The sequence below is a fragment of the Purpureocillium takamizusanense genome, chromosome 11, assembly GCF_022605165.1.
Source record: "Purpureocillium takamizusanense chromosome 11, complete sequence".
In the NCBI taxonomy this organism is placed as follows: domain Eukaryota; kingdom Fungi; phylum Ascomycota; class Sordariomycetes; order Hypocreales; family Ophiocordycipitaceae; genus Purpureocillium; species Purpureocillium takamizusanense.
Window position 1 is genome coordinate 735938 of NC_063078.1, and position 18242 is coordinate 754179.

The window sequence follows — 18242 nt, forward strand, 5'->3', positions numbered from 1 at the left end:
CGGGAAACTGGACGCCCCATTGATGATATATCTGGGGCCGCTGGGCTCTTCAAGGCCATAAAGACATTTTCTGAAACCACGAACCACCCTTGAGCAGCCGGAAGGCTGCCTAGCCAGGCTGTTACTCCGGCGTGCCCAATGCGTGAAGTGGCTTCGTCCTACGTGTTAGGTACGTACCTGCGTAAGTACCGGATCCGTACTCCGGCGCTCACTGGCTCGCACGGCCCACTGGCGAGAAGCGCCGAGCTCCATCGTGCCCAATTGCCGTTGCTCGCTCGCCGACGACCTGTTGCCCGCCATGCCCTCAGGCCTCCGAACCCTGGCCACGATGCCACCTCACCCGCTCCCCGATGTGCCCACCCAGGATGCCAGGGCATCGGTCAGCGGCAAGGCAAGCTCGGCGTGCGACGTGGCACCTGGTGCTGTACCTGACTGCTGCGCCCTGCCGCGGAAAACAACCTTGGAAGTGGTGCTTGCTTTTCCCGTCAGCCCAGATTTCGCCTTCCTCCTTCTTTCCCCTGGTGCCACATGGGGCAGCTTCAAGGTCATGGTACTTCATACTAGTTAGTACTTACTCCGTACATACAGCTCGGCAGCGCCCGTCATCAGTGCCTGGTTCGTTGCAAGATGGTCGCCATTATGATGCCCGATTGGTCGTCATTGCGCCGCGGAGCAGCGTCCTGCCTTGCTTACTTCGTGCCTGTCGATGCCCAAGTCGCCAACGCTGGAGGGACGGTGTTGGGGTGGGTTTGCTCTTACGGACAGCTGATGCTCTGCCGCTAGAGGCTGAGAACTGCCGTCGGCGCCCTAGCCAAGGAGCCGGCGAACATTCTTGGCACCAATTTTGTAACAGATCGCCATGACAGAACCTCTCCGCAACGACCAGGAATTGTTTTTTTCTTCTTCCTTTTCTTCCCCCTCTTCCCCAGTGTTTCGCTGGAGCCAGGCCCAATGGCGCGGGTGAGATGGGGAGGCTATTGTTATTGCCAAACCACGGGAACCCAAGCGTCCGACCCGTAGACTCGAATGGCAACCATGAACTTGGCACAATGAGCGTAACGGATCAGACATGATATCCAACCCATTGTTGCATGCAGTCAGACGCACGTGTGGCGCAGGCGGGTACAGACGCTGGCGAAGGACTTGCAGGAGTGTTTGTGAGACCGACCGCCCGCCTCGACGTTCTTGAATTCGCCCAACTGCAGAATACGACACCGCGAACTCCTGGTGAGGTTGCAGCTTGTTTGCAGTTGGTCGATAAGCTGAGACAACGGCTTGTGGGCGCCGCCCGGCCTTTCCATCCCCCCCCAAAAATTTGAAACGGCCGGGCAGGGATAACATCCACGCTATGGACTAGGAACAACACCACTGTACTACCGTGTCTGTAAGCACAATGAGGCGGACGCTCGCCCCGGTTCTCTTGAGCTGCTTATCGTGATACCAAGAGCACGATACCTACCGGTCTCTTGAATGATGGGTTAAGCGAACTGATCTACACGTTACCGAGGTCGCCGGTCTCGTCAACACCCTGCTGCTGTTGCACACGTTTCAACGCCGTCGCGAGCCGATGCCTAGCTGGTCCCCGTGCCCTTCGTGGAACAATCCTCCGTCGAGGTTTAGATCTCTTAAGGGACAAGATGAGGTGCACATGTGTATGTATGTTACTAGCGCGACGCTTCATCTTCTCACGCACAAATCCGTGCGGAGCACCCATTTCTCTCCAGCTGTTACCTCCCGTCCTTCATGCTGTACTCTTGTCAGCGTCTCGACGCCGTTTCTCGTTGATAAAATTTGGAGAAGTAACCCACCAGTAGACAGTCGTCTCCATGCTTGTGCAGAAGAAGCATGCCCGTGTCGAGAGGCACGGCGATCTCTTCTGACGGGAGTTTTCGGTCGTGTGGATAAAAGACCGTCTCGCCGCCGACGCAACCTTCTGCCGCCGACGTAAGGTACAAGAGCAGTGTCCACGTTGTCTTGGCGGCTATGGGCGTCTCAGCATGAAGTGTGACGGTATTGTAATCATCGTCTTATACACTCGGTCAGCCAGCTTCAAGGTGATGCCATCGAGCGGGCGGGAAGAATATGCCTGGACTTTGTTCACTAACAATGACAATCAAAGTATTGGCCCTTGGAGTACCGGTAAATTCGAATGTTGGGGCTCAGGCCAACGGGTTCGCCTCCCCTGATATCGACCCAGTCAGCAATTGACTGGCCCCTATGGGGGCAGGAAAGTCCACGATCACTCACCATAGCTCTTTCAGCTCCTCATTATCAATGAGCGCCTCCTTCAAGCCAGTCTGCTCCCAGAGCCTCCTAGAAAACGCCTGGTCCTCAATCTGGAACCTATCGTTGACACGTACGGCTTCGCCGCGCTTCGGCCGCGACGGCGTGGTCTGCAGCGGAAGGGTCTTGAGGAACAGGACGTATTCTCGACAGAGAGACTTGGGGAAGAAGCAAGGAATCAGAGCTATCTTGTCCGTCGTGGGATGTAGCTCTGGAGTTAAGGGAACAACAGGAAGAGTCGGCTTAAATCGAGGCCAGTTGGGTGCAGTCGTCGTTGAGGGGGTCTGAGGCGTAGAGGCCCCCCCCGGCTTGTTTTGCTTTGATGAAGCTTTGGGCTTGGGCATCCTGCACCAGGGAGAGAGCTCTTGCGCGCGCGCGCTTGTCTCCTTCAAAAACAGCACTATAACACGTGGTCTTAAAAGGGTGATCGCTGCCAAACGAGGAAGCCATAGAATCGATTCAAGCAGAATCAACGAGTAGATACCTCGGAGCAGAGGATGTCTGTGCTCGGCTGGTGCCGCGGCGACGTTCGGGTTTGGTTGGTGACGTTGGACGGCGCATGGGGACGTGAGGTACAGTAGCGCGATGGTCAGCGGGGCACAGTGCCGCAGCCCGCTGTTGTTTCACTGAGGACTCCCACCAGGTCCGCTCGGAACGGGCTTGACATCGTTGTCAAGGCACCAATCATGGCTCACCACCGGTCTTTTCTCATCTCAACTCAGACCTCACCTCACCCGCGATCCATCTCCATAGGGCGTTCAGCGGCGCAACACTTTGCTCTCAATTGACCACGGGCCGCGGCATCAAAGAGCCATCCACGAAGGCCCTCATGTTGTTCGCCACGCCCATCATGACGCCCAGCAGGAGCGAGCCAGCCTCGTCCCCTCAGCCGAGCAGACCAGACGCCCCAGCAGCAGCAGCATCACCACCAACCTCCTCAACAGCGTCCTATTCACCCTTGATGCGACAAGTGCGCGAGTTCGGTCTCTTCTTCGCCGGCGCCTCCTTCCTCGCCGCCTCCATTGCCGTCTCCAGGCGCTCCGTCCTGCGGCGTCGCTTCGACACACTCCCGCCCTTCCACACATCCAACCGCCACACGAAGCCCTTCGATGGTTCGGATCGCGTGGCCCTCGCCACGCAGGCCCTCGGGCTCGCCACGCTCAACGTCATGAGCTTCGGCATTATGCTGACGGGCGGCATATCGTGGGCGTTTGATCTCTGCTCGGTGGAGGAGCTCAGGGAAAGGACACAGGCTGTGGTCCGGAGGCCCGGCAAGTTTGACCCAGAGGCGGAGAAGGAGATGGAGGACATGATGAAGTCGCTGTTGGACAAGCTGGGCATGGACTCGACGCTTCCGGAGAAGTCTAAAGCCGAAGACGAGAAGGACGAGCCGCCTACGAAATCATGAGCAACGGCCTTGCTATTCGCTGTGTCATGCTGCACTGCCTCGCCGGCCGGCACCCAACTCAACCGGCTTGATAGACAATTGAGCCACCGCGGTGTGTCTGCTGTAAGCGCTTGTATGTACGCCAAACAACATTGCAACCCACCACTACAAGGCCCGCCCGCCGGCTTGTGGACATGCAATACTGGCGCGATACAAATGGCAACTCCACGCGTATGCCGACGAGCGATGCTCGTGTATGCATCGGTTGTACAGATGTATATATTATAATACCCCGGATGTTAAAATTGAGAAAATCATCACCTCCCCCGTAAGATAGCGCGGCTCGCTGCGTTCTTTCAACGTTGTCCCATCGACACAGGCAACGTGACGGTCATGTCGATTCAATTTATTGTACAGCATCCCAATGCTAGAGCGGCAAACAACCCCTGCAAAAAGCATTGGCCCTGCCTTGCCAGGTCCAGGGACCACCGGCCGCCGGGATTCGAGACCTTCAACCACCGACTATACCCTCCACACTCGTGACCATGCCTTCCCAATGTATCCAGACCAGCCGTCATATGCTTCAGATGATATTTACATGTATGCTCTGCCCGCTAATTGACCACGGCTCGGCAGCTTATTGGCCGCAAATGGCCGTTAATGATCTTCTGTCCCTGTTTGAGTCCCCTTCGCCTTCTCGTTGCGCCTCCACTCCAATAGCTCATCCATCCCCTCCAGACTCGCACGTCTGCCCCAGTTCTTTGGTTGCCTCTTGAGGAACGCGCCCACGGCGCCGAGATACCCCTCGTGGCGCAGAAAGTATGCTTGCTTCTCGCCTTTACTCCAGAACCTGATGGCATAACTGAGCGTGTTCATCGTCTGCCGATGGCCGCGGATGAAGGAACCGCCAAAGTATATGTCGGAGAGATTGTGAATTTGCGACTGCAAGTAGGCAATTTGGCCAATGTTGTTGGACACTGCGTAGAGTAGTGACCTCGAGATGTCGCCGTCCGTGAACCCGACATCTGCCGAGATATCCGGTCCGTCTGCGCTTCCTGACGCGTTTTCTGCAGCAGCCCTGGTGGCAGCACTCTTCATGCGGAACACCTTGCCAAAAGAAGATGCGATTGCTGTGCTCTTGAGGCCGATTTTCCCGTAATCTGTCCCATAAATGTCGCCAACTAACATATCGACCCTGGCATTGTCGCCATGTTCGGCTTGGTCCAGCATTTCGTCAAAGGTGTTTGCACCCGTCAGCAGGGACAACAATCCCCACAGTGTACCGCCACCTAATGACGTGCCGCCCACTCGCTCGTACGAACGCGGGCCGGTGACCTTGAGGAAGGACACTCCCGAGCCAATGTTGACAAGAAGATACGGGTAGATGGCCTCGCGGGGGTTGACGAAGTGCATGGGATCTGTTTCGGAGTAGGTGAAGACCTCGCGCGGTATTTCGGTGATGAAAAAGTCGAGTCCTGGGTAGGCGCATTCCTGTTAGCATCGCAAATATGGTCGCCAAGCCCATTGGCAAGCTTACCGATGATAAGACACTCCATCTCATCCTCGCGCAGCACATCGACGCCGAGCGCATCGCGAATCTTGTCGTAGAACTTGTACGCGCCACCTCCAGTCGCCATGACGCAGAGCTCGCTGGGCTGCGAGCCATTGAGCTCCAGTTGCTTATCCCGTAGGTTCTTCATCAACTCGACGCAGTCGTCCACACGATCGGTCTCGAAACTCTGGAAATTGAGTCGGCCCCCGGGCTCGGTCGAATGCGCCTCTCTAGAGAAATAGACAAGCTTTATGAGGGAGCCGCCAATCTACACCGCCAGCATCCCGATTAGACCGCGACACACGTGGATAAAGACCGCGCAATCACAGGAATATACGTACATCAACGGCGATGTGGCTCACCACTGCCGTGTGATATGGCAACCGAATATCGCTCGTTTCGGGATGCGTCGGACTGCCTCTCCCTCCGTTCCCCTGGGCGGCTCTAGGCGCCGGCGTCCTCGTATCTGGATCGACGATGAATGCCCCCTTGACATTAATCCTAACGCTGCCAGGTCTTGTGATGGTATCGTCAATCTCCTCAGTCGACATGGTCATCCTCGGCAGTTGCGCTGCCGGCAGGTCACCTTGATGGGCGACGTCCCGCCGCCCGGCTGCGGAGCCGGGGGGCTCGGGGCTTTCGACTGCGGGACTCATATCGATGCGGATGCGCAGTGCGGCAGGAAGTTGCTAAAGTGTTGCATTGAGCTCACGGCCGGATCGTGTAGCGTCACGGCTCGTTCGCATCTCCGGGCGCGCGCAATGTGTTGATTGATATTGGCCGAGTAAGTCCGGCTGAGCAAGATTCAGGAGGGGCGTTGAGCCACAGCTTATTACGTACGAGGGGCCGGGGCTTATCGATAGCGGGCCAAACTCCCGTTTGACCGAGGCTCACGGATCGTCGGGGCTCGCCTTTTGCCCTGGATCTTGGCCAACGCGCCCACTCCTCCTCCACTCATTCACAGAGTCCCGGACTCCCATCCCGCCATCGTCGCTTGCGGCTGCAGTGAAGACACGCCACGAAAACGGGTCACAGGGTCGCGTCCATTTATATGGGAAGTACTTCGTACTTGGTATTGTATTCCGGGATACGCTGTTACACCCACCGGGGATAGAGGTATCCCGATCGGGTAAAGCGCCGTCGTCGCTATTGGGCTCGACCCCCCGGCCTTGCCCTTCTATCTCTGGTCGCCGTATAAATACGCTAACCTCTACGCTCTCTATCGCCTTATATACTCGACTTCTCTTCTCCTATTTTCTTTAGATCTATTGGACGCCTAGTCTTCGTATTCTTGTCTCTTCTTCATTTGCGTATACGCCTGATTCCTTTACTCGGAACTCGTTATCTCGGCTCAGAGACCAGCCAATCCTACACACGGCTGGGTCTGCCACCGCCCTGCCCTCGATGTATGCCGTAAGTGCTCCTCCCCTTATCGCCTTGATTTGACTTGAGCTGGCTCTCTTCTTCGAGCTTCTAAAATAGTAAGACTTTCTGCTAATATGCATAGGGTCTGCCTGGAGCACGCACGCACGCGTAATATCGCGCACTCCTTCTAACGCCCCTCGCTTTACTCGGTCAGCGCCCCTTGTTTCCGTGTTCGAAAGGTCGGTAACCGCCCCTGTTGTGGCTTAGAGGGGGGTGATCGCAACCTAGCCAATGGAGAAAGTGCCGTGAATGCCCGACTGCGCCGACGGCTGGCTAGAGCCGCGTTTCTGCGCGGCTACGACCTGCCGTAGTCGATTCCCCTTACTAGCTGAAATAGGCGTCGTGCTGCGCATTGAGATAATACGTTGTCAGAAACTAGGGGAGGAGAGGGAGGGAACTTTTGTCCCTGGGGTTCCCGGTCCGGCGTTGTCTGGGGCTGGCACTTCCTAGTGCGCAATGCTACCTTGAAAAGTGTGATAATAGTCGACTCCTCTTGCTAGTTACTCGTGGAGATCCGTGGGGTAGATCGAGGCAGCGTTCCAACTTGGTCTCGTTCTCGACGCTAAGACTGATGAGCGTCGATAGTTCCGCTCCTAGGATGGCTTAGCATTAGCCAGGAGTGGCTAGTCGACTCTTTCTCTACTCCGGATAAAGAGCGTCTCGCTGGGGTTGGAGATCAAGACTATGCTCTAGCCTACCGAGAACCTATATGTCGCGGAGTTGGGCTAACTTCGGGGTCGCCGAGAGTGCTCTAATGGCCCTGGGCGGCTTGATCTTCGGCGACACTGCCTAGAGGAGAGGGATATCCGGAAAGCGCTATGTTAAGTGTAGCACGGTAACTTACTAATTGGCGGCAAGACGGGAGGGGAGATATAATTAGAGTGGAAGATGCCTAGAGCTATTTCCTAGGTATGGATCGTCGTATAAAATACGGCTTAGGAAGACGAACTATAACGGATAACTATAACTAGCGCTACGTCGAGCTTCGTCTCGCCCTTTTAAGGCGCCCAACATCTAGTTTGTTGAGGACGAAAGAACACACCAAAGGTCAAGCGCAGCGGATGTCCTGCTGGCCGTCGAATACGTGGGAGGCCAGAATCGAGTAGCCTCGCTCTGGAAAAGCTCTCCACGAGCCGTAAGCTGAGAGTTGGGTGGCGCAAGATCTATCCCGTCGTGTTAGTCAAATGCAAAATAGAACAAGAGAGGCAACTACGGCCATCTCAGAAAGTAGGAGGAAAACCAGAGTCCTCATTCTCGTAACTAAAGAAGCATCATAACCAAGATGACCACGAAGCTCATGACAAAGGCCATGAAGAAGCTAATTGACATGCATATCCATCTGATATTAGGGGCCCTGACTACCCTTTTATGTCCTTCGAATGTCATCGCACCCTGGCTTCCCTCCACTCTTTTTTGCGTTTTGCAGTTTTCTGGTCCGGGATCTGCACTATTACGCCAACAAACTGAGCTCTGATGCAGTGACTACGCTCCGAAGTGCACGAATTGCGCCCAACTCAACGGCGTGTCCATGTCCACCTCTCGCACCGCCATCACTGCTTCCCTAACCGCACAAGCCACCTCTCGCCCGTCCCAAGCAATTACCTCCCTCTGTTGCCTGAGCAGTGCCCGATAGAACCCACCTGCAACTTCCACGCAAACCCTATCGAGCGACGGCCACAGACAGCCCACCACATGCGGAAACCCCGCCACCTGGAACCCACTCACCACGTGAATCACCTCATCCGACAGCCGCGCCGTCTTGTTCTCCGCCGTCGAGCAGGCCGACAAATAGGCTATGTGGGCGTTAGCTAGATTCAGCTCCGACACCAGCCGTACTGTCAGTCTGTCTTGCGTCAGCCCCTGCTTATCTTGTTTTTGCAAGATCAAGCCGCTGCTCGACGGGTCTGTATGGTCCGTAAAGCCGTGGCAGGCAAGGTGTGCGATAGTGCAGTCTCGCATCCTGTCGACTACTTGTGCTACACTCGGAGACTTGAGTGATTGCATAGGTATATTCCCTGCCAATAGCTCTGTGACGTGCTTCTCCTCTGTCATAACGCCAGGAAGGTCACACAGCTTGCCTACGCCATGGCGTAAAGCATCGGCCGGCGTGGTCGGCATGGTGGCGATCAGAAACGAGGCCTGCGTGCCCTTCGTCTTGTTAGCCCGATGATGGGCATATGCAAGAGTTTTGATGGATGGGCTGTATGATGAGATAGCCCTAGTGAATGCGTTATCCGTAGATTCCGAAGAATGCATCCCGGCAGCATGAAACGGCATCGAGCTACCGAGCCCCGTGCCTATCCACCATATCCGCGGCAGCGCGTCTGGCGTCTGGTCTGTATCGACTGTGTCAAGAACGGGCTTGACACACACATCCCATAGCCAGAAAAGGTACTCGAGGTACTCCGCGTTCTTCTCCGCCCGCTCTGATCTAGCTACTTCTCGCCCTGTCCACCTCCTGCTGAGCCAGGACTGTGCGTCCGACGCGAGTAGCCGTGATAGGCTAAGCGTCCGAAGAGTAGTCTGGGAGACAAGAATGGCGTCGCTTCGAAAATCAGTGATGTTAACGACCACTATAGTACCGCCTATAGCACACTTCTGCATCTCGGACACCGTCTGACCGAGCAAGAAGCGCTCGTGGCCAGCAAGTCCCCGGATCTCCTTGATACAATTATCAAGTTCAACTATGGCTTCCCGACGCTGGTTCTCTGCTTGTACGCGAAGTGGGCCCTGCTTACGGTCGCCGGCTGTTTCGTTAATCTTGTCTCGGAGAAGTTCATAACGGCAAGCAATATCGTAGTGATCGCGTTGCAGAGATGACAAGTCGTCCCGGCTGTCGACAAGCTGGCCGACAATGACAGCGCGACCTCTTTCGAGATTCTCGAGAGCGCTTTCAGGCTGACCAGCCGCAAGAAAGCAAGCGCAGAGATCGTTGGAAATGCCAGCGAAAGTTGACATGACGAATTGCTGGTCGCAGCGATCCAGTATCTTAGTGTTGACCACCGGCAGGAGGTCGAGGACGGCCAAGCCTAGCTGGATGGCGGGTTCAAACTTCGACTGTATAGCGAGGAGTGGAAGACAGCGGGCAGCGGCTTGGACTCGATGGAAAGGAATAGCTGTTTGACAAGCCCAAGCCGCGTGGAGACACGAGAAAGCTTCCTCAAAGTCGGCTATCTGGCGTGTCCGCTCAAACTGCCACCCAAGCTGATTTGCAAGGTTCATAACCCTACCTGCGCGGTCGGGATGGTCGGCTGGCGTCGAGGCGACTGCTTGTTTAGCTACCGCGATAGCTTCCTCTAGGTCGGCTATCTGGCCTATTCGCTCATACCGGCTCTGAAGCCCAATTCCAAGATCGCTCAACTGACCTGCGCGGTCGGGATGATCGGCTAGTGTTGCGTCGACTGCTTGTCTGGCTAACGTAATAGCTTCTTCTAGGTCATCTATCTGGCTTGTTTGCTTATACCGCCTCTGAAGCGTATTTCCAAGGTTACTTAAATAAGTTACGCGGTCGGGATGGTCGGTTGGCGTCGAGCTGACCGCTTGTCTAGCTACCACGATAGCTTCCTCTAGATCGGCTATCTGGCCTATCCGCTCATATCGGCTCTGAAGCTTACTTCCAAGGTTATTTAAATAACGTGCGCAAAAGGGATGATCGGGTGGTATCGCCCCGACCACTTGTCTGGCTATGATAAGGGCTTCCTCTAGGTCGGCTATCCGACCTATACACCTATACCGCCTCTGAAGCTTATTTGCAAGGTTATCGAGCCTATCTTCGCGGTCGGGATGGTCGGCTAGCGTTGCATCGACTGCTTGTCTAGCTAACGTAATAGCTTCTTCTAGGTCAGCTATCTGGCTTGTTTGCTCATACCGCCTCTCAAGCTTAGTTGCAAGGCTATTAAACCTATCTGCGCGGTCGGAATGGTCGGCTAGCATCGCCTCGACCGCTTGTCTAGCTACCGCGATAGCTTCTCCTATATTAGCTATCTCACCTGTCCGCTTATATCGCCTCTCAAGATGATCTGCAAGGGTGTTTAAATAAGCTGCGCGGTCGGGATGGTCGGTTGGTGTTGAGCCGACCGCTTGTCTAGCTACCGCGATGGCTTCCTCTAGGTCGGCCATCTGGCCTGTCCGCTCGTACCGACACACCAGGAAGACCCCAAGGTTGTTCAATCGTTTTATTGAGCGACGTTCGTCGCCTTGTTTTAGGTCAATGCTTCCCCTGGCAAGCGACACTGCCATGTTTATGTGCTCTGTGTGTCTAAATCGTGTAAATTCGCGATATGCGTCGATGGCAAGGGCAAAAAGACATTGTCGAATGTCATCATTTACCCGTAGCTGCTGCGCAATGTGGTAGTCGTCCATTGTAATGACTTATGGTGCGGAGTTGGCGTCGCTCCGGAGCATGCGCCTAATTTATAACTCATCGGGCGCTGTTGTCACGGCTAGGCAACAACTGGTCCTAGCCACAAGCCGCCCAGACGTACTCCGTAGTGGCTGAGTGGTTAGGTACGAATGGAATCTCTGGCTGATTGGCGCTTGTTCCTGCAGCTAAGCGCAAGGCGATGCACGTACAATGGAATCACCCGCGAGGCAACCTCCCAATCGAAGATGCCTGAAGTTTGTCTTTACGTGGCATGCGCTCTAAATATAGCCTTCGGAGGCCTCACGCATTGCGTATTTAGTACCCTAGAATCTACCATACCACGACGTTGGACAAAGCTAGCACAACGCAAAATGAGGGTCAGCGTCGTCCCGTCGCAGCTGCTTCTGCCCCGGAGCTCCGTCAGCTAGGGCGCTTCATCACCAACGTTGAGTACCCCCATCAGCATTACCATGATCCTTCTTCCGATACGCCGCTAGTCACGTTAACTTCAACGCGCTCTGCGTATACCGGGGAGCATCATGCTGCGTACGACGCTAGCTTTCGTTTAACTCTTACTTCACTATTCTCTACCCGTTTATTAAAGATCGGCAAATCAGAAGTGCGTGTGACCACGGGCCAGTTTAGGATGTATACTCTGGATAACTCCGCGGTGTGGTTCGACGAAGCAACGCGCTTACCGGCTACCCGAACCTGGATCGAGCGCGCTATCGATCGAGGTCGCGATATATACTTGATTGTTGGCATTCATACCGTTACGGATGCAAGCATAAGCCACGAATCTACGGCTGGGCAGAGCGCCGGTGGTCATGCTGAGATCCCCGTTAGCTTATCTCTGGCCGCGACCGGAGTTGTCGCGCCTTTTGGGCCCATGATCGATCCTAGCGTCGGCTCTTAAAAATAAAGGCTGGATGGAGCACATACGCGTTTTGTAGCCCCTGGTGAATAGGTCTGCGCGATCGAATACCGCAAACTCCGCCACGAGTGGCTATCAAATAAGCGCATCGAGAAGTCTCGGCTGTCGAACGTGCGTCATTGGTCATCGATGGAGAGGGCGAGAGACGAGGAGGACGGTGAGGACGACATCATCGAGGTTGGACTAGAGGATGTGGATGATCTTAAAGGAGACTGGGAGAGGCAGGCCGTGGAGGGCGAAATTCTGTTTATTCGTTCAGTTGATGGACCTCAGGGGGCTAACCGAGCAAGCAATCTGGAAAGCAGAGCAGCAGCTCCGTAAACAGCATGAGGACGGCACTCATCCGAGAAGCATTTACGGGACGATCGTTTCGTTCCGGGTTGAGGATCCTACCAGCCATGTGTGCAGAGGGACAAGAGTGGAAGATAATGTTGGGGAGGGGATTCGCTCCGAGACCCTTCCATGGCTGAATGATGGGTGTTACTAGCACCCACATTTGGACCTGGACTTGGTAGGTTTCTGGCTGTTGCGCACAGAGACACTGAGCATAGCACATGACTCAGGCCTGCTGTTTGTTTGCGATTGCCAGTATGTAGCTGAAGAAGTAACATCCGGAAGTGAACGAGTGAATGCACGGCTGCCAGAGCGGTGAAAAGGTAGCAAACAGCCGAAATTGAAGTCGCAGACGTCGGTTCCATTGCAACCTCAACGCGATGCACGATATAGCACTGCACCATACCAAGAAATGCTGTGCTCCGCTAGGAGTCTGGATAACGTCACCGGCATCCACTGCTTGGACCAATTCGAGGCATATATCCCAGCATCTGAGGACTTAGCAGACGGCTGGATAAGCTCGTCCTAATTGCATGGAGCGTCCAGTCGTGCTTGGGTTGGCGTTCCAGGCACATCGACATGTGCCCGCTGCAGAGCTCTATATTCGCGAGGCGGGTGTTTGTCTGAGAGCTTGCTCACAGCGTTTAGCAACGCCCTGGATGGTCCGTGTTGAGTGGGCCAATTTCATGGCGCTTCGGAGCACAATGGCATTCGTCGGCACAGGCATCTAACTTGCTCCGTATGCGTCCGCAAGAGAGCTTCCGCTGCGTAGCTTCACGTCTTTCGGCCCGTCTTCGCTTGCAAATTATATATTGGCGCCGTTCATGTCTGTCGGTGAAAGGCCCGGCCTACGGCGGGCACGCGGCCACCGTGCAGCGAAGCTGAATACATTTCTGTACGACGGCTGAGCCCACACCGTGGAGCACCGGCCTCTGTATAGAATATATGGCTCATGTAGCACGAAAGTAAACGTCCGGCTTCATTGTCGATGAGCTGCCATGGCGGCTGAGCACACAAGCAAGTTGCCGCAACGCCTTGGCACCTGAGCCCTACTGACGAATTAGCATCTGGTATACCAAGGGAAAAAAGGTCTATATATTTAAAAGATCCTAGAGACCTAGAGAGGATTAATTGTAGATTGCACGCTGTTTGGCATTAAGAGAAGCTGATTTTGTAATTATTCACTTTTTCTTCTCGCCTTGAGCGGATTTTTGAAGAAAGTCGCCAAAGCGTGCAGTATCAAGAAACGGACTCCTGTCTTCTGCTTGCAAGGTAGGAGAGGAGGGCGAGAGTTCGGTTCTGCCGGGGAGGCCCCTAGCGTGGGGCGTCTCAGCTGACAGATAGGTAAGCTGCAAGGCCGCTGGGTCGCCGCCCCGCCATGTCGGGCGCGCCCCGGGCATCAGGCCACAGCGCCCCGTCACGTGGTCGATAGCGATTCGATACCTACTCCGTACGTGCCACGGGTCGCGTAGAAAGCTTGAGACTCAAGCTTTGGTCTTGTTACGAATACAGTGACACCTTTTGCTCCTACCTGACTATCCACCATTCTATGTGATCGATCTATTACATAAGCGCACCCGAGGCAGGTACATAATAACATTACTTTGTGAGCTGTGCCTGCCCCTCACTGTCCAGACCACCAAAAGCGGCGGCACGTCCCGCCCGAGTCGGTGGGCACAACAGCGCTTTCCATCATTAATCTGTATATTGTACATGTATATGGCGAAGAGCAGACATCGATTGCTGACCTGTCGCGTCTCGCCAGCCTAAAGGAGAGCATAGTTCACCTGAGGGACAGACCGTTGCGCAACAAAAGACAACCCTCTGTCCACAAAAATACACTACCGTCATCACATCAGATTACCGCCCGGCACGGCGACAAATATCGCCGTCACAATACCTCCCAGAACCAGTGATGCTAGTATGGCCTGCACGAAGATTGTGTCCTGAATCTGCCGCAGCGCAGGTTCCTGGATCCAGACCTCTCGATCAAAGACCTTGCGAATCACGTTCCTGCGCTCGTACTTGACGACCCAGGGCTCATCCTCGTAGCTGTTCTGGGAGCCAAACGAGTCGAAGCTGCTTTTCCCGAGATCCTCGCCATCGTCTTGGACAAACAGTTCCCAGGGTCGGACGTGGCGATGGTGCATACCATGGAGAACCACACACATGCCCTTGTACGCGGCGACGAGCGTGCTGATGCCCAGGACCAGAGCGATGGCTGACAGGGCACGGTAACCTCTGCCGAGCTTGCTGAGCGTGAGGAGAACGCCCATGATCAAGCCCCCAACAATCAAGCCTATGCCGAGCGCGCGGGCAAAGAAGACGCGGGCAGGATTGCCGTTGCATATCGACCAGCGCACAAAATTTGGGTGGGCTTGTCGGCGGAGTGACGAATCGACAGTCTTGAAAAGACCTTTGAGAGCACTAGGATGAGTAGTATAGGCGAGTGCATGGATTGCCGCCTTTTGCTCCCAGGCAGAGAGATTGAGCTGTCGAGGCGCCCCTTCCACGATGTAAGTCGAGATGATTCTGTCTATCTCTTCGCGGAATGGTTGAATTGTGACTGCGCGAGACTGTCAGTGACGGGGGTGATCATCCAAGCCGTGGTCATTCCTCGAGACCTACATGGCTGCTTAACCCCGGCAGAGGTGAACGCATCGGCGGCATGAGATTTGTAGCTCGACGGCGCGAAGGAGGGCATAGTAGGTGGGCTCGAGTGAAGCGACGATTGATCGCCTGTCCCGCTATGTGGCGTTCGGGGCGGAGTATTGAAGGGGTTCCCGCCTGACGTGTCGGGCGTTTGCTTCTCGAAGTCGGTCCCTTTGAAGATCTCGGCAGCCTTGGCCTCCGGACGCAGCTTCTCTGCGTGCTCCTTTCGGATCTTGGCGATGGCATCGTCCTCCATGGCCTGCGTCCACTCCGGGGCAAGCGCCATGTCCGTCGTATCCGCGGAGTTGAAACGCTTGACGTAGTCCTTGTACCACAGCCAGAATTGCAGGTTCTCGGCTGAGTGCTCAACGTACACGAGGTAGTTCATGAAGTCGCGAACTGTCATGGGCTAGACGAGGGGAAACACGGGTCAGGTCTCAAGGTCCATAGCATGAACCATCCCTCAATTCTCAGATACGTACTGGACAGGTGCCACCGTTCATAATGTTGTCGAAGGCCAGGGAGTCTGGAATGCCGGATGAAGAGCCAGACTGGCCGGAGCGCACAGAGCCATCGCTCCTGACATCCTCAGCCGACCCACGACCCTCGAGTGATGCCACTCGCTTGGGCCGGGTGTATGTGAGCGAAAATAATCCAGGCATTGTGCACCTTGGCCCCTCGAAGGGAGTGTATGAAACCAGGTCTGAGTAACGGAGCACAGTCCAACACTGAGGTCGGATGCAAGTGAGGAGGGTTTGATCGGTTCAAGGTTGTCAAGGGAAGAAGACAGCCACCGTATCACTCGCCAGCTTCCGTGAAAGACAAAGAGGCCGTTGACGAAGTCGTTTCCTGATCGAGGCAAGGTAGGGGCATCAATGCATAAAGTACCTGTGTGAGCAGGAACTCTGCCTCCTGCTTCCGGTCCCGTCCAAGCTTCCCTCAACCTGTAACTTAGTGTGACGAGGCTGGCTGGGTCGGCGTGCCACGCCCACCAGAGCGAGGCCTGGCCTCCCAGGGTCATGGTGTAAGTATCCCAGCATCGTGGCTGCCACAGGACCGCCACAGTGAATGCCCAGGAGCCGTGCATGCCTGCGCAGACCGATAGGGTCACGGGCCGGTGGGGCGGAGCGGTTCCGTATACATAGTTAGTACTAGTAGTTTCCTTCCTTGCAGATGAGATGGATGGCGCCGCCGACGCTAGTCGTGAGGGTGGTGAGAGGATTGGACAGGGCGATACGAAGTACCATGAGAAGACGAGAGAGCAAGGGCTCGGGCTCGCGGACGCCAGACCATTTATTGCCAAAGACTGCGCCTACAGTACAGGGATCACTCGGCGTTGAACCGTGTTGAAGTGTTCAAGTGTTGTTCAAACAGTGTTGACTCCTGTTGGTGATCTTTCCACAGCGCCCCGATCCAGATCGGATAGCCCGCGCGAATAAATCGCACGTCAAGCTATTAGCGCCCCCCCATCCCCATCCATCATTTTGACAGAGGCACGCACGCACGCCGACCAGGGGGTTGGTCACCTTTGGTCGCCGACGCCTTCCAGCTTTGGTCGCACCCAGCCGCACGCCACCTCGGTTCACGGCTTCAAGGGTAAGGAGACGCGCGGACCAACTTGTCGTGTATTTTTTTTGGCCCTGCAGCCCGCCCGCTTGGCTGGACGAGCTATTGGCAATCGGAAAAAGAAATGAAATGGCAGAGGCTTTTGGCTGCTGCTGCTGCTGCTGCTGCTGCTGCACGCCGTCAATGTTTTCGCGCGCACGGTCCGCGCGCAAGCTGCGATCTCGCGGGCGGCTTCGAGGCTTTGCGTGCCGCGAACACCATTGATACTAGTAAAACTCCAGCGGCGGCCTATGCAGGGCGCAAGGTCTCGCTCCACGCCGAGGACGATGCCACGCAAACGATTGGACGAGTGCGGCTGGTCCCGCCTGTTTTGGTTGTGGTGTTGGCCGTCAAGTTTTTCTTCTTCACCTTGACACCTTTCCTGCTACGACCAGGCGAAGGAGTCGAGACAGGTCCGCAACCCTTGGACCGGGCGCGCCTTCGTTAGTGCAGCATGCACGTTACCTTGTTAGCTTCGCGCGGGATGTTGCAGAATCGTGCTAGCAAGTAAAGTATGTATGTAGGTAGCACTTCATAGCTACAGTGCCGCAGGCGAGCAAGACGTCTGGACTCGGCGCATCGGATTTAATGCTGCTTCATTGCTTATTCCACAGCTGGCAGGACACCAACAGCGCTTCTCCATCAATCTTAGCACAGCCGATGAAAGGCTACGCTTCGCCATCCATAACAGCCGTCAAAAAGCACCATGGACCAGGCAGCTGTTCCCACGGCCCCCAACAGATCGTCAGAAACAGGGATATCGAAGTGTTTGTTCAGAGTGTCTTTGGCCCCCGGCGGACTCATGGTGGATTCTTACACAAACGAGTGGGACTGCCGGAAATAGACGTGACCAGGTTGCCATGGTCGTTGCACGATAACAAGCAGATGGCGACATCAGCCGTTGGCGTCCTACGAAAACGAAACAGCGTACTCGTGGCGTCGATGTTGGCATGGTACCCAGCAGCTCAGGCCTGAGAATGTCGACCGGTCATTGCAACAGGGCGCATAAAACTCAGGCACACGGCACCGTTTGGCTTGCAGGGCTACCTCCCTTTCTTCAACCCACCGGGCAGTTTTTCCAAAATGATGTGCCATGTTCGGTCGATCAACCTCGTTCCTGGGCCCAGGAAGCTGCAGGAGCCTCATGTTGGTCTTGGGAGGTGCCACTCCGCATTGTCCGCAAATCCCAACGAGATCTTGGGACCAGGGCAAGAGTCGTGGCTTGATGGGCTGGATCAAATGGTAAGTTAGAATGTGGCAGAGGGGGCGCGGCGCCACCAATGACTCAGGTGAACAATCTGCCGAAACCTGTTTAACACCCTGCTGAACACAATGTCAGCCACTTTCATGAGACACTCTGGGTCATCTAGAGCGCACAGACTCGACCTTGGCTAAATCGCAGCCCGGTCGTTTTTATCAAAAACTCCGCAAGCTCGACTACGACAAGGGATGGTGACAGGCTCTAAGAACCTCGCGGTCGCAGATCAGACGCCGTATTCCTCCCACACAAGACGTTCCACATGGCCACTTGCTCATGGGGAACTTAGCGTCGTCATCTAGCTTTGGAATTGCTTAGCGACTAGAGCGCAGCTTTTAATATCACAGTTTCCCATGTACCAACAGCCGCAAATACCACGTGCAATGATGCGATCTTGACTGTCTGACTCCCGACTACCGGGCTTACTGAAGGTATCGTCAAGTTGAATAC

General features: G+C 55.3%; 5 protein-coding genes across 6 annotated transcripts; 2 read left to right on the top strand and 3 right to left on the bottom strand.

Annotated features, from left to right (window-relative positions):
- Positions 1–1380: 1380 nt before the first annotated feature.
- JDV02_010131 (uncharacterized protein) lies at positions 1381–2825 on the bottom strand. The gene is made up of 4 exons (XM_047991848.1): positions 2248–2825; positions 2106–2182; positions 1809–2026; positions 1381–1746 (listed from the first exon to the last, which is right to left on the bottom strand). Exons 1-4 carry the CDS (start codon positions 2625–2627, stop codon positions 1678–1680), a joined length of 744 nt encoding a protein of 247 aa, XP_047847861.1. The 5' UTR covers positions 2628–2825; the 3' UTR covers positions 1381–1677.
- Positions 2826–2968: 143 nt separating this feature from the next.
- Positions 2969–3997, top strand: JDV02_010132 (uncharacterized protein). Its single transcript, XM_047991849.1, has one exon. The coding sequence runs from the start codon at positions 3113–3115 to the stop codon at positions 3689–3691; it is 579 nt and encodes a 192-aa protein (XP_047847862.1). The 5' UTR covers positions 2969–3112; the 3' UTR covers positions 3692–3997.
- On the bottom strand, positions 3866–6007 carry JDV02_010133 (Pantothenate kinase). The gene is made up of 3 exons (XM_047991850.1): positions 5564–6007; positions 5208–5490; positions 3866–5145 (listed from the first exon to the last, which is right to left on the bottom strand). The coding sequence occupies exons 1-3, from the start codon at positions 5876–5878 to the stop codon at positions 4328–4330; spliced, it is 1416 nt and encodes a 471-aa protein (XP_047847863.1). The 5' UTR covers positions 5879–6007; the 3' UTR covers positions 3866–4327.
- A 7980-nt stretch (positions 6008–13987) lies between these two features.
- JDV02_010134 (uncharacterized protein) lies at positions 13988–16149 on the bottom strand. 2 transcript variants are annotated; one of them, XM_047991851.1, is made up of 3 exons: positions 15412–16149; positions 14906–15338; positions 13988–14843 (listed from the first exon to the last, which is right to left on the bottom strand). In XM_047991851.1, exons 1-3 carry the CDS (start codon positions 15589–15591, stop codon positions 14128–14130), a joined length of 1329 nt encoding a protein of 442 aa, XP_047847864.1. In that variant the 5' UTR covers positions 15592–16149; the 3' UTR covers positions 13988–14127. The 2 variants fall into 2 exon arrangements, with proteins under 2 accessions (XP_047847864.1, XP_047847865.1); XM_047991852.1 differs by having other exon boundaries at positions 14906–16149.
- A 470-nt stretch (positions 16150–16619) lies between these two features.
- JDV02_010135 (uncharacterized protein) lies at positions 16620–16982 on the top strand (the record flags this gene model as incomplete). Its single annotated transcript, XM_047991853.1, has 1 exon — positions 16620–16982. One exon carries the CDS (start codon positions 16620–16622, stop codon positions 16980–16982), a length of 363 nt encoding a protein of 120 aa, XP_047847866.1.
- Between the last annotated feature and the right edge of the window lie 1260 nt (positions 16983–18242).

What these genes read in the sequence shown, in the direction of transcription:
- JDV02_010132 (XM_047991849.1), top strand. Translation starts at nt 3,113, where the DNA reads ATGTTGTTCGCCACGCCCATCATGACGCCCAGCAGGAGCGAGCCAGCC.
- JDV02_010131 (XM_047991848.1), bottom strand. Translation starts at nt 2,627, where the DNA reads ATGCCCAAGCCCAAAGCTTCATCAAAGCAAAACAAGCCGGGGGGGGCC. An exon ending in CCAATACTTTGATTGTCATT is followed by an intron (nt 2,027 to 2,105) that starts GTTAGTGAACAA and finishes CGAGTGTATAAG; the next exon opens with ACGATGATTACAATACCGTC. An exon ending in ATGGAGACGACTGTCTACTG is followed by an intron (nt 1,747 to 1,808) that starts GTGGGTTACTTC and finishes ACAAGAGTACAG; the next exon opens with CATGAAGGACGGGAGGTAAC.
- JDV02_010134 (XM_047991851.1), bottom strand. Translation starts at nt 15,591, where the DNA reads ATGCCTGGATTATTTTCGCTCACATACACCCGGCCCAAGCGAGTGGCA. An exon ending in TGAACGGTGGCACCTGTCCA is followed by an intron (nt 15,339 to 15,411) that starts GTACGTATCTGA and finishes CCCCTCGTCTAG; the next exon opens with CCCATGACAGTTCGCGACTT. An exon ending in TGCCGGGGTTAAGCAGCCAT is followed by an intron (nt 14,844 to 14,905) that starts GTAGGTCTCGAG and finishes AGTCTCGCGCAG; the next exon opens with TCACAATTCAACCATTCCGC.
- JDV02_010133 (XM_047991850.1), bottom strand. Translation starts at nt 5,878, where the DNA reads ATGAGTCCCGCAGTCGAAAGCCCCGAGCCCCCCGGCTCCGCAGCCGGG. An exon ending in TGAGCCACATCGCCGTTGAT is followed by an intron (nt 5,491 to 5,563) that starts GTACGTATATTC and finishes CTGGCGGTGTAG; the next exon opens with ATTGGCGGCTCCCTCATAAA. An exon ending in GATGGAGTGTCTTATCATCG is followed by an intron (nt 5,146 to 5,207) that starts GTAAGCTTGCCA and finishes GCGCCTACCCAG; the next exon opens with GACTCGACTTTTTCATCACC.